We start from the raw sequence: 22,890 nt of genomic DNA on the forward strand, positions 1-22,890 counted from the left end.
GTGCCCTCCTTCACATTGTTTACTACATTTCCGAGCTTCTTGTCATCTGCCAACTTTGAAATTATACCCTATATACTGAAGTCCAAGTCATTAATATATATGAAAAAGAACAGTGGTCCTAATACCAACCCCTGAGGAACACCACTGTTTACTTCCCTCCAGTCTGAAAAACAACCCTTCACCACTTCTCTCTGCTTTCTATCCCATTGCCAATTTTGTATCCACACTGCCACTGTCCTTTTAATCCCATAGGCTTTAATTTTGCTAACAAGTCTATTATGTGGTACTTTATCAAATGCCTTTTTAAAGTCCATATACACAACATCAACCACACTACCCTCATCAACCCTCTCCGATACTTCAAAGAACTCAAGCGGTGCCGGAGGACTGGAGGATTGCAAATGTTACACCCCTATTCAAAAAAGGGAAGAGGGATAAATCAGACAATTACAGGCCAGTCAGCCTAACGTCGATGGGGAAACTTTTACAGACAATAATCTTGGACAAAATTAAACAATGTGGAGGATAGTAACGAGACTGCAGGAAAGCATAGCTAGACTGATGAAATGGGCAGACACATGGCAGATGAGATTTAACGCAGAGAAGTGTGAAGTGAAACATTTTGGTAGGAAGAATGAGGCGAGGCAATATAAACTAAATGGTACAATTTTAAAGAGCAGGCTTCAGCAACGTTGAGTTTAGACTCCCCTGCCTTCTTCAACAACTATTAACACTCTACAAAAACTGACATACTTTTCCCCTCTCTGGGAAGGCACTAACATCGCCATTGCACTCCTGAGCTGGATACCAAAAAAAGTCCTCTCACCCCTAGGGAGTATTTTTAACTCTCAAAAACGGGTAGGCTGGGGGTGGATGGGTAGTCAAAATTGTAGATTTTATTAGCAGGACTGCAACCCGGCTCCAACGCGCCCACGTCTAGGTTTAACTCAGGCGTGTTTGGATGACCCGGAAATCCCGTTTCCACTTGTTACAGGGGCAATTTACCTCATTGAAATAGATATGGTACTTAATTTTTTGTGGATTCTGAGTCTGAAACGACTTTAGCCACAACTGCATGAGTTTCCCATGGTTTGTCAATCTCACCAGTGAAATAGAGGTGAGATTCATGCAGACGTTCATGTGGCTCTTTAAACCTGTGATTGACATCTGAATAAAAGCTCAAGCTTAGCAGCTGTTCTCTTACTCAAACATTTAGCCAAGAGCTCTTCTCGCGTTGAGACAGAGAGTTTTGTTGAGACAGCTTTAGGCAGACTTTGCAGCTTCTCAAACTGACAAGATCAGGCTGGGGCTGCAATGGATGTATTCCAGAGGGCATATGAGGAGGGGGAAAAGAAAAATGAATATCCATATCGGCCACGTTGTGTTTTGTTGGGCTCTGCAGGTGCACAAAACAGAGGTGCGCAATAAGGACCTGGCGAACAGCAGAGAGGGCACCAACAGATGGGCCAACGTCGCAGGAGGCACTACACACGTGAGAGGGTATATAGGCAGAGGCTGAGCTTCCTGTATTGTTCTGAGAAGCAGTGCCGACACAGGCTCAGATTGAGTCAGCAGGTGGTCACAGACATCTGCAGCCTCCTTGAGGAAGAGTTGCTCCCTTCTGGCCACTCGTTGCCCTCAATTCCTTCGCCTTTGGCTCCTTCCAGGGCACCACTGATGACATCTCCAGTGTCTCGCAATCATTTGCACATAAGTGTATAAGGCTGGTGATGGATGGGTTGTTTGCCAGGGCATCTATATCAGGCAGAATGAGCGGGCAGTGGGTTTCACCTCTCAGGCTGGCTTCCCACGGGTGCAGGGCGCAATTGATTGCACACATGTGGTAATCTGAGGATCACCAAATGAACCAGGAGTGTTCATAAACTGAAAGGGGTATCACTCCATCAACGCACAGCTGCTGTGCAACCACATGAAGAGATTTCTGCAGGTGTACGGCAGATTCCCTGGCAGCTGTCATGATTCCTTTATTTTGCACAAGTCCGACCTTCCATACCTCTTCCAGACAGGAGACAGCCTTAATGGTTGGCTTTTGGGATGTGGAGATGCCGGTGATGGACTGGGGTGGACAAATGTAAGGAATCTTACAACACCAGGTTATAGTCCAACAGTTTTATTTGAAAATCACAAGCTTTCAGAGGCTTTCTCCTTCGTCAGGTGAATGTGGGAATCCTTGAACATTCACCTGACGAAGGAGAAAGCCTCCGAAAGCTTGTGATTTTCAAATAAAACTGTTGGACTATAACCTGGTGTTGTAAGATTCCTTACATTTGTTTCTTTGGAGACAAGGGATACCGCCTGCTGGCAGGGCTGATGATACCCGTGAGGAACCCCACCAACAAGGTACAAGAGCAAAACAACTAGAGCCATATGCCCACCAGGTGTGTTATTGAGCCAGCCACAGGCATGTTGAAGATGCGTTTCAGGTGCCGTTAGGGCTGGAGGAGGCATTCAGTACTTGCCAGCGAGAGTGTCCAGAATAATTGTGGTGTGCTGCGTCCAGCACAACATAGAGCAGCAGAGAGGTTTACAGGTGGACGAGTATGAAGATGCTCATCCTCTGCTAGCTGCAGCATTGAAGAAGATGAGGATGGGCACCCATCAGGAGACCATTCACGTACAGTGCTGCCCCAGATTCTGTAGGGAGTGGTGGTGTGTGTCAGCTTCGCCTCTGACTTCTGAGTGGTTCGAATCGCTCCCACTCCCTGGGTTCTAGACCTTGGACTTATTTGGGGGTTGTGACAAAGTGCAGCAGACAACTGGTTTTGGTGCAAGAAACTTTGATCTTTATTCAAGAGAGAAAATACAACACAACAATCTTAACACTCTAATAAAATGGGGAACACTTCGGTACACACGAGGGAAATTACAGTAGAAAGATACCTCACCCCTCCCAATCCCACTGTACTAGCTAAGTTGGACTCTAAAAGGCCAGAGATAATGCTCACCAAACGAATCCTTGACAGTAATTCACCCAGAGGTAAGTCAGAAATAGATTGTAGAGTGGAAACTTTGCGGATCTTCGGTTTTCTCCCGAGTTGGTTTTCTTTGCTCGCGGTGGCCCAATATTACCCGGTTGGTTGGTGGTAATATTCGGTTGGTTGTTTCGTAAGGCCCTTGTTGCCGCGAGGTGTCTGATGGTCACTGGGGCTGTTGCTCTGATTTCTTCTTGTATGTCGGCCTGCTTCTAGAGCTGCTGACCTTCCCTATCGAACTTATGACGCAATAAAGTGCACGACGTGGTAGTGGTGATAATCAATAGAATCATAAATCAGAAGGAGGTCATTTGGTCTGAGTCCGCGCCCGCTCTATGCAACAGCAATCCAGTTAGTCCCACTCCCCTGCCCTATCCCCGTAGCCCTGCAAATTTTTCCTTTCAAGTACTTATCCAGTTCCTTTTGAAGGCGATGATTGAATCTGCCTCCACCACTCCCTCGGGCAGTGCATTCCAGATCCTAACCACTCGCTGTGTAAAAAAGTTTTTCCTCATGTCACTTTTGGTTCTTTTGCCAATCACCTTAAATCTACACCCTCTGGTTCTTGTAAATGTAATGCAGCAATATAAACAAAATAAACATAACATTTTTTAAAAACGCTCGTGCATATCCTTGGTAAACTATAATTGCTTTAACTTAAGCTTTCTGCCACTTCTACATGATGCATCCAGTGGCTTCAGCAGAGGTAGAGATAGGTTGCACAGATCCCCGCCCTAACTGCTGAGATGCCTTTGGCCTACGATCTCTGGGTTTTGGAGCCCATGAGGGCCCCGTCAAAGACTGTTCCACCAGCACAGGGACAGACTCAGCCAACCGGAGAGGAGTCAGCATTGCGGGTATTGGTTGGGGGAAGAGGGGGGGTAAGACGTGAGCATGCTTTGAGTGGAGTTTCCACTTCCATGTCCCCTCTCGCTATCATCCCTCTCCCAGGCCAGCACAACATCACTTCCACCAGTCTGCTGGACAGCAGCTTGAACAGATGTGCCACCTTATAAAGCGACGGATAAGGTATTTATGATCCTGTTTAAGGCAGCAGACATGTTGGCATCCAACGTCTGCATCATAGCCTGCATAGACTCATTTGAGAGCAGTGCTTATAGCTCAATGGAGGTGGCCACTCTCTCCATTGCAGACATTCTCACATTTACCTGCAACAACATCCCACTAGTGTTGGAGTCGGACTCTTCCATCCTCTCCATTAGTGTGGAGTGCGAGCATGGCTATTTTTCCCAGTACGTCGCAAAGGTGCAGCTGTATCTCAATCATTCTCCTTCTCAACGATGGCCCCCAGGGTTCAGCATATGTCCAGCTGAGCAGAGCTTGAAGAGGGCTGCGCCTCTACAGGGCAGGGGCAGCTGTGGAAAGTCCAACAGTGTCTCCTGGTGCTCAGTGAGTGGTGAATCACCAGGTGACAACAGGACTGTTCTGTCTAATAGGACCCACCGAAGTGTCAGTATCTGCACTGGTGCATGGCTGTGTCCTGTGACTGTGCACCCTCAGAAGGAACGAGGTCCTCTGAGGAATCGGTCTCTTCCATCTCGCCACATTAGTCTTCAGTGCAAGAAGGCCCTAGAAGACAACAGAAAGTGATTAAATAATTTATCAGCAAAGTGACAATCTTGCCAATCACCATACTACGGTCTGTCAGAGTTCAGTGATCGATGAAATAAAGTAGTCATGTGTGTGAAAGATGCTAAAGTTCTGGCACCAGGGATCTGCGGATTCCCAGTCTCTATCTCTGATGGATAGGGATGTAGCTGTCCCACTTATTTCCATTGCCGCCTCCTCCTCATCTGTCAGCTGGATGATCTGTGGTGTTCCACCTCTGGTCCCCATGCGCTCCCTTGTGTGTTGTGCTCTCCTCCTACAAGGGGTGTGACTGAAGGTGCTTTGGATGCTTTGCTTTGGGTGAGGTTAACTACGAAACAGATGCATCACATTGTAGCAGGACTGGGGTGAGTGGCAGTGGTGGGTGCATAGAAAGTGAATAATGGTTTATGCTGAAAGTTAAGTGCTTGTGAGGAGTAAGCGTGCCAACACAGTGAAAGTGGTGGCTGTGGGAAAAGTGGTTGCACAACACAGGATGTGGGTGAATAAGCAAATGTACTCACTGTTCCTGACTTGGTTAGGTTATTAAAATGCTTCCTGCTCTGCAGCCAAAACCTGGGCACTATGCTCCTGCTCTCTTCTGCCACGCCTTCTTGGTGACAGAACCAGGTTGCTTCCTCCGATCACTTGGGTAGATGACCTCCCTCCTGCTAGAAATTGATGGGGTTTTTAAAATGTCATCAATTTGCAAAATTCTCAAATTCCAAGTTCAACATTTAATGGGCTGAAAGATCTTGCGTCTATATAGTGCCTTGCACAACCTCAACACAGCAAGGTCCCACAAACAGCAATGAGATAAATAACCAGATAAAATTTCTTCAGTGATGTTGGTTGAGGGATAAATATTGGTCAGGACACCAGGCAAACTCCCCTGCTCCTCTTCGAATAATACCAGAATCTTTTACATTAACCTTAGGGGGCAGACAGTTTTAACAATTCATCCAAAAGACAGCATCTCCAACAGTACTGCACTGAAGTGTTAATATTGATTATGTGCTCAAGGCTCTGGAGTGGGACTTGAATTCACGACCTTGACTCAGAAGTGAAAAGACTACCACTGAGCCAAGGCTGACACCTAGGACTGGGACTTGGTCCACAGTGTATGTAGGAGACACTGAACTATTTGACTAAACTGACCTGATTTGTTTAATGCAGAAAGTAAAATGATTATTAACTAGTCTTCTATATCTGACCAACATTTTAATGAGCTTTGCAGCCCAGTAAGTTATCCATACTGAAAACAAGATTATTCTGTGTAGGAGGTAGCTCCAACACCTTTGATGCATACAGCAGCGAATGAAATGATTGTGTAGAATCTTCTGTTTCCAGTGGCACAGCAAATATATACCCTCCCAAACACATGCAGCTAGAATGTAGCAGTTTATTTGTTTGAATGCCTACATGATAACTTCTATACATAAGCAAATTAAGTGGATGTCAGCAAGTTCTGATCCTACTGGAATTCCACATTCCTTTTGTAGGAACATAGCAAGATGACAACAGAAGTAACTCTTTCCCAAACACTGAAGCAAATTATCCTCACAATTGGTTTTACCCATCACTCCCAAACCATTGGTATTAAGGGATATGGGCCAAAGGCAGGTATATGGAGTTAGATCACAGATCAGCCATGATCTTATCAAATGGCAGAGCAGGGACAAGGGGCTGGCCTACTCCTGTTCCTATGTTCCTATGTAATGTTTCCTCCTGGTGTCCACCCCGTCACATTAGTTTAAACCCACCCGTACAGCACTAGTTAACTTCCCCGCGAGGACAGTGATCCCAGCTCTGTTGAGGTGCAACCCATCCATCTTGAACAGATCCCTCCTGCCCCAGGAATCTGAAGCCCTCCCTCCTGCACATTGCTCCAGCCACGCATTAACCTGTCTTATCCTATTATTGCTATACTCACTGGAGCGTGGCACTGGGAGTATAGAGTCATGTGAGGAGAGTGACCAAGTTTTTCACCCAGAAACCTTTCCTGACCCAGACTGAAATAAGAACTTAGCAAATATTGTAGGAGAAGGAGGAAGCTGGAAAGCTAAAACCTTAAGAGGATATCATAGGACATTAGTACACTTATTTCTGGATCCTAGAATTAAATCCAACCCAGACTGATACCTGCTGTAATGGTCTTAACTGAAATGAGTGAAGGTCCAGCTCCAGCTGCAAAAAAGATAATTAGCAGGCAAGTAGAATAAAATCCTCATAGTAGGCCATAATCTCCTGCAGTTGGTGTTAAGATATTATTGATGTGGAGATGCCAGTGATGGACTGGGGTTGACAAATGTAAAGAATCTTACAACACCAGGTTATAGTCCAACAATTTTATTTGAAAATCACAAGCTTTCGGAGGCTTTCTCCTTCGTCAGGTGAATGTGGGAATCCTTGAACGTTTCGCACTTATATTCAGAGAACAATACCTGGTGATTACAGATAATCTTTCCAACTGCCCGTTGTCAAGGCAATCAAAGTGTTCAGATAGAGAGGTGTTACCTACAGGACCACAGTGTATACAAATGGCCAGAACACAAAGCAGAGAGAGAGGGAGAAACATCCGAAAGGAAGAGACAGAGAATGACCCGTTGTATTAAAAACAGATAACTTTTATTCGCTGGTGGGGTGACATGTAGCGTGACATGAACCCAAGATCCCAGTTGAGGCCGTCCTCATGGGTGCGGAACTTGGCTATCAATTTCTGCTCGACGATTTTGCGTTGTCGTGTGTCTCGAAGGCCGCCTTGGAGAACGCTTACCCGAAGATCGGTGGCTGAATGTCCTTGACTGCTGAAGTGTTCCCCGACTGGGAGGGAACCCTCGCGAGACCACGCAGACACTGCGACAACGGATGAACGGACACCGCGCAACAATCGCCAGACAGGAGGGTTCCCTCCCAGTCAAGGACATTCAGCCACCGATCTTCAGGTAAGCGTTCTCCAAGGCGGCCTTTGAGACACACGACAACGCAAAATTGTCGAGCAGAAATTGATAGCCAAGTTCCGCACCCATGAGGACGACCTCAACCAGGATCTTGGGTTCATGTCACGCTACACGTAACCCCACCAGCGAATAAATGTTATCTGTTTTTAATACAACGGGTCATTCTCTGTCTTTCTCTTCCTTTCAGATGTTTCTCCCTCTCTCTCTGTTTTGTGTTCTGGCCGTCTGTATATTCGGTGGTCCTGTAGGTAACACCTCTCTATCTGAACACTTTGATTGCCTTGACAACGGGCAGTTGGAAAGATTATCTGTAATCACCAGGTATTGTTCTCTGAATATAAATGCGAAACGTTCAAGGATTCCCACATTCACCTGATGAAGGAGAAAGCCTCCGAAAGCTTGTGATTTTCAAATAAAATTGTTGGACTATAACCTGGTGTTGTAAGATTCTTTACACAAGATATTATTGGGCAGTTTTACTCTGCAATTAACCAGTGTTTGATTTGCTACTGTGTCAGTAACAAAATAAAATAAATTTGTTTGCAGTTTGATTAAATAACACTAAGAGGTGATTTTAACCCCCAAAAACGGGTGGATTGGGGGCGGGTGGGAGTTGAAAAGAGTTGTTTTTTTGGGTTGCAACTGCAAACTTTTCGGATTTTGTATTCCCAGTGGGAAGCCTGTACTTTTACGCTTCCACGTTAAACCCGGAAATAAAGTGGGGTTGCGGTTGCGACCCAAAAAACAACTATTTTCAAATTCGACCTGCCCCCAACCCCACCTGTTCTTGGGGGTTAAAATCACCCCCTAAGTGTTTATAGGGAATGTTTTATGAATCTGCATTTCTGCCAATGGAGCTTTGCCCAGTGTGTATCATGAATTTGGCACTGAAAAATCAAGTAGCAGAACAATGACCTCTATCCAAATTCCCAATATGTAGTCTCAACAGAATGCTCCATGCTGGGAGCATGTATTCGTAAAATTGGCCATGCAGTGAGTTGGGTATCAATGAAAACTATTACTTCAATTATATATTCCTAACAATAATAGTGAAGAACTAACATAAAATTTTATCCTGGTAATTGAAATCTCTGAACAAGATCATAACTGATATACATTTTTTATTTACAATTCTGACACTATGGACATAATATAAAAATAGTCCCCAAACTTCAGAACATAGAGTGCAAGTACAAATAGTAAAATTACAATTCAAAACAAAAGTGCAAAATCAAATGAGATATTTGTACTGCAAGTCTGCTTCATATTCCTCATCTATACACCAATATTGTTTGCAGGAAATGTTATTTTATTGCAGACATACAAAATCTTGAGTTGTACACAACATTGCAAGTCTGTCCATACACTGCTCAATCTTTGCTGTACACAAAACTGGTTTAAACTGGGCCAAATTCCCCATTCTTAGGAACATTAATCTAGGTAATAACTTTACAATGTGATTGCTATACAGTTGGCACAATTTTATCTAATGGAACAAAGTATCAGTTTATATTTTCCCCCAAAAAATACTTGAATAAGGTGCCTTGAATTTCAGACTCAATGAGAATTAGTTTGAAGTAAATAATGATATTGTTCACAAGGTAAATTTGCACACCAGCTGGCATTTGGTATCTCCCCCAAAATGATCTGTAAAACAAAATAGCAGTAAGGTCTCAAAGGGCCAAAGCTTAAACTCCATTGGCTTGACCAACACAGTCATTTAAAATTCAGCCACCTAGATAGGCAGGCTTTGTTGGTTCTTTACCATGCCAACAGAAGGCATACATTGCCACAAGGCACACCATCTTGGAGAAAAAAAGATAACCATATGGACACAAGGAGAAATAATAATTATATATAAAATCCTTTAATCAAAGTTTCTAATAAGCTGTACTACCACTCAATAGCCATATGGGCCTACATTTTCTGAGTACACACTGGCAATGTGAAAACTCATCTGCTACCAGCATAGACTGGATAATTGTGGACAATCCACCCACAGTAGGTGCTGGCAGCAGCCGAGGTTCCCAAACACCAGTATGTACTTGGGGAAATCACGCCCATACCCTTGTTCTGCAAACAAAAAGGTTCTATTTATTGTCCTTAAAAGTGAAGTGATTGGCACACTAGTCTGATGCTAGATATCAAATTATCTGCATTGATATCTTCTAAGGTCTTGAATTAATTTTAAATCCATCTTACATGATGATTAGACACAAGTCTGATGCTAGATGTCAAAATATTACTCTGGCATTCACATAAGAGTATATTCTGTTTTTATATACAGTTAGTAAACAAGACAAAAATATACCCCATCTTGCTACTCTAACCTTGTGCAGCACATCAAGAATGGGTGGATTTTTTCAGGCACAAGGAATGCAAGATGTTATTAGTATTCAGTGTTTCAAAGTCCCATAACAGACACTTTTCTGATACAATGCATATGAGTTTCTAATAGCATAGGCTTTCTGTCCCAAAAGGTAATGTAAATGAGGCCTTCCTTACATATCTGGCTCAGAAACTAGCATCAAAATCTACCCCTAGTGCAATGAATGCATTAGAATAGTTTCCATATTCAACACTTTTGTATGGTTTATGAAAGATACACATCTGTAAATTCAAACCTGTAAGTTTCCTAATGCATTACTATGATAGAAAAAAATAACCCTGCAAAACACCCTTCAGTGAGGTTATGTTCCTATCATTAACCAGGGAAAAATGTGTTTTATAGAAAATGTAAAAAGCTACAACAATAGTGGTGTGTGTACTTTTTAAAAAAAAAGTCTACACATCTCCAAAGACTGAAGGGGGAGACTGTTGATTTATGTAACCAGACATGTCACATCACCAAACATGCCACATCTATAAAGTAGGAGATGGGTACCTTCTCTTTCGGCTAAGATAAATGTTCAGCTTGTGTAAAGAATGAATTTGTCATAATTGAGGTGGGCAGATTCTAATGCCAGCCAAGCTAGGGCTTCAACCTTTACAGTGTACAGATAAATTCAGTTTTGAAAAGTATGTGCACTATTTTGAGCAGTCAGCAGATTTCTGCAACACATTTACCTCCAACAACTACAAAAAATATTTTTTTTTTGTCAGGGTTAAAGCCTATATAGATTTACAACATGAACACAATTGCAAATATTAAAATTCCCAGATTTCCACCAAAATTATAAAAAGAGGTTCCCACTAAAAAGAGTACCCAGATGACCATTTGCTATATAGGGAATAATCCTTTTTTCCGTATAATTGTGTGAAAACATTCCAGTGTCCTTACCCATTAACAAGTTACCAGTGGGATTAATTACATCAAATAGTGAATGGGAAAACTGCAATGTAACTACAAGAGATATTTAAGGTCTCATGAGGGGACGAATACTAGAATATTTTGATTTAAAAAGTGCAAGTTCTACTTCTGTGAATTTGAAGAAGTCCCACAGTATGAAAAGAAATGAGGTCAGATACATGCCATTGCAAATCACTAATCCACTCACATCCTATTGAAAGGACCCTATTCAAACAGTTCTTAGGCCAGTTTTAATGATACAAAATTGTACTATTGCCATTTAGTAAAGTCATATTTGCTGAATTATGTTATTTTGTCTTAGGAGCCAAGGACTTTCAAATCACCCATATATATTATAAAATATTAATGGGGGAATAAATTGTTTTCAATGGGAACAACAAATTTATAAAGGCAATTTGCTTTATTATAAGTGTACATTGCATTTCACTATGTTGAAGGAAAAATTTCAAAACTGTCCTTTACGTGTGAAAAATACTACAATCTGAACATTTTTGGCTGAACAAAAAAGTTACACTGTTTAAACCTTTAGGTCTGGGTTTCTGGCATCACATTCAACATTTCTGTTCTTATGAAGTCTTTCTAGAAATTAGTAGCCAATACTCAAGACTTAGTTAAAGTGGAATTTGAAATTAAAAGGTCCTCCTGAGCCAAAAGGATTGAATCCTTGCCATTGGTTCCAGGATCTGTGAAAGTGATGACCACCTCCGCCCTGTTGATTTTCTGGATCCAGAGGATCCTCCCCGGAGTCAAACTTCTTCCTCATCTCTATAATGAAGAAACAAAAACACTTAAATGACTGGAATGATAAATAATGAAGTCATTTAATTCTATAAAAGTACTAAATCGATTTCTATTACTTTTTTGGTTTTGAGAATATTCATCACTCTTCAAAGTCGCAAAAGTATTTACAAAAAAAAGGGTCCTCATTTCATGCTGTTTTTTCTCTTGGCCTGGAGCTAGAACTTTACAAGTAGCTACAAACTGCAAAATGTCATCAAATAGTAATTAAGCTGACTGAGCTGAGGCCTGGCATTAAGAAAGACAGGTCAGCTAAAATACATCTCTACATTAGCAGCAGCATGTTATTATCATGAAACAGCGTAACATCAAACTTTCCGTGAGAAACATAATAGGAAACCTGCTAGTATAGATAAATGACTGCTTTTGAGGAATGAAGTGCTAAAACACTACAAAAGGAAGAACTTATAAAAGTCAGTTATATGCTATAGGTATCATTGCATAGATAAAGCAGAATTCCACTCGAGAGAAAAAGAACTCACAAATATATAGCATCTTTCACGTCCTCAAGACATTCCAAAGTGTTTTACAGTTAATGAATTACATCTAAAATGTAGTCACTACTGTGTGCAAATTGTCTGTCAGGTTTAAATTATGACAAAACCCCACAAACAGCAATGACTAGATAATGTTTTATTTTTAAAAAGTGGCATTGGTTGAGTGATAAATATTGGCCAAAACACCAGAGGAACTCCCCTGCTCTTCTTCAAATAGTGCCATTGGATTTTTATGTCCATCACATGGATTACCGTTTCATCTGAAAATGAGCATCTCTCAGTGCAGCACACTCAGTACAGTAGATTATGTGCTGAATTATTTGGAGAGAGGCTTAAACCACAACCTTTGACACAAGAGGTAAGAGTGTTACCACTGAGCCAAGGCCGACACCTATTAAACCCTTTGAGAGCCACTGAGTAATCTTGTTGGGACACAATCTCACGATGCTTACTAAAGAATGCAAAAATACAATAATGTAGCCACGTTAATCTTTTCTCATCATGGCTGACTGAAAAAAAAAACAGCTTTAGAGCCTGATTTTCACAGACATTTTAAATGATGTGGCGCCCCACTCAAAACTAGACACTAGGGTCCCAGACACTGGGAAACGCAAACAAAAAATAATAGTTAATTAAGAAGAAAAAGACAACAGTCTGCACAGAATAAGTTAACAACGAGATTAAAATATACTCAGGAAACAGAATGAGTAACATGAAAAACTAGGAAAGCAAAATTTTTTTTAAAAAAAAGTTTGTACATTTGACAGTTACATGTTTACTTAGCACTGCAGTAATACAAATAACTCTTAAGATCTGTGCAGTCTTTATATTATACAAAGATCTGTTTCAGCATCAGTGTACAAGCTGCAAACTGAAGAAAAAAAACTGACACACGGATTGCGGAATTCCCTACAGCTACAAGTATAAGGGTTAAAAGTGGCAATGCCCCAGGATTTACCTATAACTGCTTAGCAAGTGAAAAATCAAATCTACAAGTCACTAAGGGTGCCATTGGACATTAAACCAAGGTTCCATCTAGCTGTTCCAAATGGATTTAAAAGATTCCATAGTACTATTCGATTATCCTGACCAACAATTAGCCTCCAAACACTTGAGCTGACACTCCAGTGCTGAACTGAGGGAGTGCTGCATGTCTGAGGTGTAGTCTTTTGGATGAGACATCTGCCCATTCAGGTGGATGTAAAAAGTCCCATGGCATTATTTTGAAGTGGAGATGCCGGTGATGGACTGGGGTTGACAAATGTAAAGAATCTTACAACACCAGGTTATAGTCCAACAGTTTTATTTGAAAATCACAAGCTTTCGGAGATTATCTCCTTCGTCAGGTGAGTGAGTGGGATATTTGTATATTCGGTGGTCCTGTAGGTAACATCTCTGTCTGAACACTTTGATTGCCTTGACAACGGGCAGTTGGAAAGATTATCTGTAATCACCAGGTATTGTTCTCTGACTATAAATGCAAAACGTTCAAGGAATCCCACTCACTCACCTGTCGAAGGAGATAATCTCCGAAAGCTTGTGATTTTCAAATAAAACTGTTGGACTATAACCTGGTGTTGTAAGATTCTTTACATTATTTTGAAGAGCAGGGGAGATCTCCCCTAGCAGTCATAGTATAGCCCTTTCCTTAGCTACACTATAGCAAGAGCTATTTTTCAAAAACGCTGCACAAATTGCACGGATTTCAGCAAAGCAACATTACTCCACTGCACTGAAATTTAAAAATCTGTCAATAGCCATAATATTCTATTTCACAGAGTCCTGGACAAAATTTATCCCTTAACCAACATCACAAACGGATTATCTGGTCATTATCACATTGCTGTTTGTGGGACCCTATCCAAAAATTGGCTGCCGTGTTTCCTACAACAGTGACTACACTTCAAAAAGTACTTCATTAGCTGTAAAGCTCTTCGGGACGTCCTGAGGTCATGAAAGGTGCTATATAAATGTAAGTCTTTATTTCTTCTTTCTTTTAACTGACCATTTATCTGATTTGCTGTTTGTGGACCCTTACTGTGGGTAAATTGGTTGCCATGTTTGCCTATATGGACAGTGACTAAACTTCAAAAGTAAGTGATTTTAGCTGTGAAGCAAATTAGGATATCCTAAGGACATGAAGGTACTATATAAATGTAGCATTTTCAGTCACTGAGCACCTTGGGTAGGTTCTGCTTCAATTAGTATGAATTGACTCTCAACCTATAGAGAATTCAAGGGAGTGAGACAATTAAAGAGAAATGAAAGAAGCAAGAAAAAAAAACACCATGTAACAAATGGCAATGTCCACCATTATCCTTCATCAAACTCTTTATAGTCAACTGAGTGCTTAGAAACAAAAACTAATGGCAGTGCTGAAATAGACATGTTCTACTGCATGTTGTGCATTAGTGTCTGTTGATAAATACTGATAACAGAATTCTACCCACATCACTTCTGTGTGTAGCAGAACTTACCAGTCAATTGCAGTGAACTTTGGTTTAATGAGTACCTTCAAGGGTAGGTCTTCATTTTTATGGAAGCTAAAAACCAATAATCATTTAATTGCCACTTCATCAAGCCTTTTCCACAACTTCCAACACATTCTACATAAACTATGAAGAAATGTGACTGGAACAGTCATAGTATAGCCCATTCCTCATCTACACCATAGCAAAAGCTACTTTTCAAAAACTCTGCACAAATTGCACGGATTTCAGCAAAGCGGTATTACACAATTGAATGGAAATTTAAAAATCATCAATAGGCAAATCAATTTTTAGCCATAATATTCTAATTTACATCGAGTTGCCCTTTAAAAAGGAATTATTATAAACAAAGTCAGCAAAATACCAATATTAAATTGCAATGGTGTCAATCACCCGTGGCTTTACACATGGGATGTTGAGATTAAGTGCAGTATATGGGAAAAGGATGATCAGAAACAGACCAGATAGTTCAATGAGTCTGTCGCAGTCGTGTTGCAACGAAGCAACATGACCATCAATGCTCCCTATCCACCAATACCCATGCAATCTCCTGGAAGAGGCAAAAAAACTAAACATTCAGCTTAAGCAAGGTTAACACAATCAGACCAACGTGGAAAGGGAAAGGTAGGAGGAAGGGAAGGAAGGGGAAAAGAATTCTAAAGGCAGAGAACCTACCTACTACCTTGGGGATAGGGATGGAGTCCAGTAAGATTGGCCAGAATATCATCTCAATGGGGGTGGATATATAGAGAGTGGCTAGGTTCTTCAGATACCCGGATATTTGACATAGAAACAGTCACATGCCCAATTGAAGACAGCGAAGTTCCAGAACAGATGTGCACAAAGGTAAATGGGGCAAGGGAAGATTGATTGGCATGAGTCGAAGCCTGAGTTCTTAACAACAGAACTGCTAGGGGATTTGGGCTCTTAGATTAACAGCTTCCAGATGTTAAAAGAACATAAAAAAATATAAGAAATAGGAGGAAGAGGAGTAGGCGATATGGCCCCTTGAGCCTGCTCCATCATTCAAGAAGATAAAGTTCAAAAGATCCTGATCTTTGGCCTCAACTCCACTTTCCCGCCCGATCCCCATATCCCTTGATTCCCCTAAGTCCAAAAATCTATTGATCTCAGCCTTGAATATATTCAGTGACTCAGCATCCACATCCTTTGGGGTAGAGAATGCCAAAGATTCACAACCCTGAGTGAAGAAATGCCTCCTGATCTCAGTCTTCAATGGCCAACCCCTTATCCTGAGACTATGTCCCCAGTTCTAGGCTTGCCAGCCAGAGGAAACAACCTTTCAACATCTACCGTCAAGCCCCCTCAGAATCTTTTGTTTCAGTGAGGTCATTTCTCATTCTTCTAAACTAGAGAGTACAGGCCCATTCTACTCAATCTCTCCTCTCATCCCAGAAATTAATCCAGTGAACCTTCATTGCACCATCTCCAAGGCAAGTATATCCTTCCTTGGATAAGACCAAAACTGTACACAGTACTCCAGGTATGGTCTCACCTGTACAACTGTAGTAAGTACTCTTGGACTCCAACCCCCTTGCAATAAAGGCCAACATGCCATTTGCCTTCCTAATTACTAGCTATACCTGCATGCTAACTTTCGGTGTTTCTTGTACGAGGACTCCCAGATCTCTCTGGAGTATTATGTGCAGTTTTGGTCTCCTTATCTGAGGAAGGCTGTCCTTGCCATGGAGGGAGTGCAACAAAGGTTTACCAGACTGATTCCTGGGATGGCAAGACTGAGGTACAAGGAGAGATTGGGTCAACTAGACCTATATTGGTCAGCTACTGACCGATCGTATCTCTGAGCTGGAGCTGCGGGTGGACTCACTGTGGAGCATCCGCGATGCAGAGAAACTCGTGGATAGCACGTTTAGCGAGTTGGTCACACCGCAGGTAAAGGCAGTACAGGCAGGAAGTGAATGGGTGACCACCAGGAAGAGTAAGAGGTGCAGGCAGGTAGTGCAGGGGTCCCCTGTGGCCATCCCCCTCTCAAACAGGTATACCGTTTTGGATACTGTTGTGGGAGATGGCTCACCAGGGGAAGGTGGCAGCGGCCAGGTTCATGGCACCGTGGCTGGCTCTGCTGCACAGGAGGGCAGGAAAAAGAGTGGCAGAGCTATAGTGATAGGGGACTCGATTGTAAGGGGAATAGACAGGCGTTTCTGCAGACGCAACCGAGACTCCAGGATGGTATGTTGCCTCCCTGGTGCAAGGGTCAGGGATGTCTCGGAGCGGCTGCAGAACATTCTGGAGGGGGAGGGTGAACAGCCAGTTGTCGTGGTGCATATAGGTACCAACGATATAGGTAAAAAACGGGATGAGGTCCTACAAGCTGAATTTAGGGAGTTAGGAGTTAAACTAAAAAGTAGGATCTCAAAGGTAGTAATCTCAGGATTGCTACCAGTGCCACGGGCTAGTCAGAGTAGGAATGACAGGATAGCTAGGATGAATACGTGGCTTGAGAGATGGTGCAAGAGGGAGGGATTCAAATTCCTGGGACATTGGAACCGGTTCTGGGGGAGGTGGGACCAGTACAAATTGGACGGTCTGCATCTGGGCAGGACTGGAACCAATGTCCGAGGGGGAGTGTTTGCTAGTGCTGTTGGGGAGGGTTTAAACTAAAGTGGCAGGGGGATGGGAATCGATGCAGGAAGTCAGTGGGAAGTAAAGTGGTGACAGAAACAAAAGGCAGTAAGGGAGAGTGTACAAAACATGACCGGACAAATGGTCTGAGAAAGCACGGCAAAGACCAAGGGAAGTCTAGACTAAACTGCATTTATTTCAATGCAAGAAGTCTGATGGGCAAGGCAGATGAACTCAGGGCATGGATGGGTACATGGGACTGGGATGTTATAGCTATTACTGAAACATGGCTAAGGGAGGGGCAGGACTGGCAGCTCAATGTTCCAGGGTACAGATGCTATAGGAAAGATAGAGCAGGAGGTAAGAGAGGAGGGGGAGTTGCGTTCTTGATTAGGGAGAACATCACAGCAGTAGTGAGAGGGGATATATCCGAGGGTTCGCCCACGGAGTCGATATGGGTAGAACTGAAAAATAAGAAGGGAGAGATCACTTTGATAGGATTGTACTACAGACCCCCAAATCGTCAACGGGAAATTGAGGAGCAAATATGTAAGGAGATTACAGACAGCTGCAAGAAAAATAGGGTGGTAATAGTAGGGGACTTAAACTTTCCCAACATTGACTGGGACAGCCATAGCATTAGGGGCTTGAATGGAGAGAAATTTGTTGAGTGTATTCAGGAGGAATTTCTCATTCAGTATGTGGATGGCCCGACTAGAGAGGGGGCAAAACTTGACCTCCTCTTGGGAAATAAGGAAGGGCAGGTGACAGAAGTGTTAGTGAGGGATCACTTTGGGACCAGTGATCATAATTCCATTAGTTTTAAGATAGCTATGGAGAAGGATAGGTCTGGCCCAAAAGTTAAAATTCTAAATTGGGGAAAGGCCAATTTTGATGGTATTAGACAGGAACTTTCGGAAGTTGATTGGGAGAGTCTGTTGGCAGGCAAAGGGACGTCTGGTAAGTGGGAGTCCTTCAAAAATGTGTTAACCAGGGTTCAGGGTAAGCACATTCCTTATAAAGTAAAGGGCAAGGCTGGTAGAAGTAGGGAACCTTGGATGACTCGGGAGATCAAGGCCCTAGTCAGAAAGGAGGCATATGGCATATCAAGTGGATCCCTTGAAGAGTATCGAGATTGCCGGAGTAGAGTTAAGAGAGAAATCAGGAGGGCAAAAAGGGGACATGAGATTGCTTTGGCAGATAAGGCAAAGGTGAATCCAAAGAGCTTCTACAAATACATAAAGGGCAAAAGAGTAACTAGGGAGAAAGTAGGGCCTCTGAAGGATCAACAAGGTCATCTATGTGCGGAACCACAAGAGATGGGTGAGATCCTAAATGAATATTTCACATCGGTATTTACGGTTGAGAAAGGCATGGATGTTAGGGAACTTGGGGAAATAAATAGTGATGTCTTGAGGAATGTACATATTACAGAGAGGGAGGTGCTGGAAGTCTTAACGCGCATCATGAAATGTCCGGGACCTGATGAAATGTATCCCAGGACGTTATGGGAGGTTAGGGAGGAAATTGCGGGTCCCCTAGCAGAGATATTTGAATCATCCACCACTACAGGTGAGGTGCCTGAAGATTGGAGGGTAGCAAATGTTGTGCCTTTGTTTAAGAAGGGCGGCAGGGAAAAGCCTGGGAACTACAGACCGGTGAGCCTGACATCTGTAGTGGGTAAGTTGTTAGAGGGTATTCTGAGAGACAGGATCTACGGGCATTTGGAGAGGCAGGGACTGATTAGGAACAGTCAGCATGGTTTTGTGAGAGAAAAATCATGTCTCACGAATTTGATTGAGTTTTTTGAAGGGGTAACCAAGAAGATAGATGAGGGCTGTGCAGTAGACGTGGTCTACATGGACTTCAGCAAAGCCTTTGACAAGGTACCGCATGGTAGGTTGTTACATAAGGTTAAATCTCACGGGATCCAAGGTGAGGTAGCCAATTGGATACAACATTGGCTTGACGACAGAAGACAGAGGGTGGGCGTAGAGGGTTGTTTTTCAAATTGGAGGCCTGTGACCAGCGGTGTGCCTCAGGGATCGGTGCTGGGTCCGCTGTTATTTGTTCTTTATATTAATGATTTGGATGAGAATTTAGGAGGCATGGTTAGTAAGTTTGCAGATGACACCAAGATTGGTGGCATCGTGGACAGTGAAGGTGGTTATCTAGGATTGCAACGGGATCTTGATAAACTGGGCCAGTGGGCCGATGAATGGCAGATGGAGTTTAATTTAGATAAATGTGAGGTGATGCATTTTGGGAGATCGAATCGGGCCAGGACCTGCTCCGTTAATGGTAGGGCGTTGGGGAGAGTTGGGGAGTTATATAGAACAAAGAGATCTAGGAGTACAGGTTCATAGCTCCTTGAAAGTGGAGTCACAGGTGGATAGGGTGGTGAAGAAGGCATTCAGCTTGCTTGGTTTCATTGGTCAGAACATTGAATACAGGAGTTGGGATGTCTTGTTGAAGTTGTGCAAGACATTAGTTCGGCCACACTTGGCCTACTCTTGCTCCTATTTTCTATGTTTCTCTGAACACCAACATTTAATAGTTTCGCACCATTTAAAAAATATTCTGTTTTTCTATTCTTCCCACCAAAGTGAATAACCACACATTTCCCCACATTATACTCCATCTGCCACCTTCTTGCCCACTCACCTATCCTGTCTATGTCCCTTTGCAGACTCCATGTCCCCCTCAAAGCTTACTTTCCCACCTACCTTATCAGCAGCAAATTTGTATACATTTAATAATATCCTTTCTATAATAGGGTGACCAGAACTGTGTACACTTTTTTCCCAGGAGAGTAGGAGGTTAAGGGGTGATCTTATAGAAGTCTATAAAATAATGAGGGGCATAGATAAGGTAGATAGTCAAAATCTTTTCCCAAAGGTAGGGGAGTCTATAACGAGGGGGCATAGATTTAAGGTGAGAGGGGAGAGATACAAAAGGGTCCAGAGGGGCAATTTTTTCACTCAAAGGGTGGTGAGTGTCTGGAATGAGCTGCCAGAGGCAGTAGTAGAGGCGGGTACAATTTTGTCTTTTAAAAAGCATTTGGACAGTTACATGGGTAAGATGGGTATAGAGGGATATGGGCCAAGTGCAGGCAATTGGGACTAGCTTAGTGGTATAAACTGGGCGACATGGACATGTTGGGCCGAAGGGCCTGTTTCCATGTTGTAAACTTCTATGATTCTATATTCACTCGAGTTTAGAAGAATGAGAGGTGATCTCATCGAAACCTATAAAATTCTAACAGGACTAGACAGACTCGATGCAGGGAGGATGCTCCCGATGGCTGTGGAGTCCAGAACCAGGGGTCACAGTCTCAGGATACGGGGTATGCCATTTAGAACAGAGATGAGGAGAAATTTCTTCACTCAGAGGGTGGTGAACCTGTGGAATTCTCTACCACAGAAGGCAGTGGAGGCCAAGTCATTAAATATATTCAAGAAGGAGATAGATTTCTTAATACTAAAGGGATCAAGGGATATGGGGAAAAAGCAGGAACAGGGTACTGAGTTAGACAATCAGCCATGATCATTTTGAATGGCGGAGCAGGCCCGAAGGGCTGAATGGCCTACTCTTGCTCCTATTTTCTATGTTTCTCTGAACACCAACATTTAATAGTTTCTCACCATTTAAAAAATATTCTGTTTTTCTATTCTTCCCACCAAAGTGAATAACCACACATTTCCCCACATTATACTCCATCTGCCACCTTCTTGCCCACTCACCTATCCTGTCTATGTCCCTTTGCAGACTCCATGTCCCCCTCACAGCTTACTTTCCCACCAACCTTATCAGCAGCAAATTTGTATACATTACACTCAGTCCCTTCATCTAAGTCATTAATATAGATTGAAAATAGCTGAGGCCCCAACACTGATCTTTGTAGCACCCCACTAGTTACAGCCTACCAACCTGAAAATGACCCATTTATCCCCACTCTTTTCTGTCAGTTATCCAATCCTCTATCCATGCTAATATATTTCCCCCGGCCCTATGAGCCTATACCTTACATAACAACCTTCTCTGAGGCACCTTATCGAATGCCTTTTGGAAATCCAAATATACCACATCCATTGGTTCCCCTTTATCTACCCTGCTAGTTACGTCCTCAAGGAACTCTAACAAACTTGTTAACACGATTTCCCTTTCATAAAACTATTGCGACTCTGACTAATCATATTACGATTTTCTAAGTGCCTGTTACTACTTCCTTAATAATTGATTAAAGCATTTTCCCGATAACTGATGTCAGGCTAACTGGCCTGTAGTTCCCTGTTTTCTCTCCCTCCTTTCTTGAGTGGGGTTATGCTCTTCTTAGCGGTTTGCCTGGGAAAGCTTTGGATTACTAAGCTGTAAGATCAACAAATTTATAAATAGGGCACAGGACTTTTGACAGGAATGAGGGGTCCATCAGAAGCAGTTTTTAAAAACAGTGGGACAAGGAGGATAAAGCAGATTGGGAGTTGAAATAGTATGCTGAAATTTTGATCAATACATTTCACTTAGAAATAATACTAGAGTTGCCACTGGGACTGAAATACTCGTGCAGAGCCATCTGGAGGCCAAGGTGTAGACCTACATGAAAATTTAACTACCAGATTACATGGTCAGCTCTTACTTCTCAACCCAACGTTATGGGACATACTTAACATAGAAATGGCCCATCAAAGTGCCACTTTCAGACTTAAGTGTAAACATTCACCTGCAGTATCTGTTAACATGGATTTTGCCATGGGCAGAACCTGAAGTTTTCATTGCATTTTAAAATGAATGTCAATGACCTACTCAGCAATTTTAATATACAATGAATCTAAAATGGTTGAAATATCTAGACAGGAGAAAAGAGGCCGCTCCATACCTGGATCAGTGAGTACTTCTTTAGCAGCTGCTATGTCTATGAATTTTTTTTCTGCTTGCTTCTTCTCATTTTCTTCCTGGAAGTTATCAGGATGCCACTGCATTGCTAGCTTTCTGTATGCTTTTATAATCTCCCGTTTTTTGGCACTTCTGAAATGTCAAAAGTATAAAGAAACAGCGTACACCCAACCTGTTGAGGTTCTAGCAGATTGAACTGCATAACATCTACATTAATATTGAATAGGCCTTTTCTATCTTTGAAAGAATTGAGAGGCTCCACTGCTCAGCATTTTAGCCTATTATAAACATAATTAAAAGTAAAAACTGGGATAATTAAATTTGTTCAGAAGCACAGTAAATGTGATATGCTTACAATAGCAAATACAAACATTACATCTATTACATCATTTAATTTAAAAATGTATTCAATGCAAGTGTTATCCTGTAATCTCACTATTTGTAAGTGAAGAAACCCATCTATACAGTTATTATAAATAGGCTATTGAATTCAAGTTAAAATGTATTTTACAACTTGTAAATTAAACATCCAAAGAATTTTCTGGGTTCTTCTATTGCCTCGCTCCAGATCTAGAATCTTTAGAAGACAGAGGGTGGTTGTCGAGGGTTGTTTTTCAAACTGGATGCCTGTGTCCAGCGGTGTGCCTCAGGGATCGGTGCTGGGTCCGCTGTTATTTGTTATTTATATTAATGATTTGGATGAGAATTTAGGAGGCATGGTTAGTAAGTTTGCAGATG

The 22,890-nt window shown here is 42.3% G+C and overlaps 2 protein-coding genes across 2 annotated transcripts in view; one reads left to right on the plus strand and one right to left on the minus strand.

Annotated features, from left to right (window-relative positions):
- Window positions 1–22,890, plus strand: part of uggt2 (UDP-glucose glycoprotein glucosyltransferase 2) — a 685,376-nt gene that overhangs the window by 593,987 nt on the left and 68,499 nt on the right. The gene's annotated exons all lie outside the window — the stretch shown is intronic.
- Window positions 8,666–22,890, minus strand: part of dnajc3a (DnaJ (Hsp40) homolog, subfamily C, member 3a) — a 101,598-nt gene continuing 87,373 nt past the window's right edge. The window contains exons 11-12 of the mRNA XM_067986477.1: window positions 22,136–22,284; window positions 8,666–11,636 (exon numbers count right to left, since the gene is read on the minus strand). Coding sequence (XP_067842578.1) covers window positions 11,479–11,636; window positions 22,136–22,284 — 307 coding nt within the window. The 3' untranslated portion in view covers window positions 8,666–11,478. The remainder of the gene's footprint in view (window positions 11,637–22,135; window positions 22,285–22,890) is intronic.

The sequence above is a fragment of the Heptranchias perlo genome, chromosome 6, assembly GCF_035084215.1.
Source record: "Heptranchias perlo isolate sHepPer1 chromosome 6, sHepPer1.hap1, whole genome shotgun sequence".
Taxonomy (NCBI): domain Eukaryota; kingdom Metazoa; phylum Chordata; class Chondrichthyes; order Hexanchiformes; family Hexanchidae; genus Heptranchias; species Heptranchias perlo.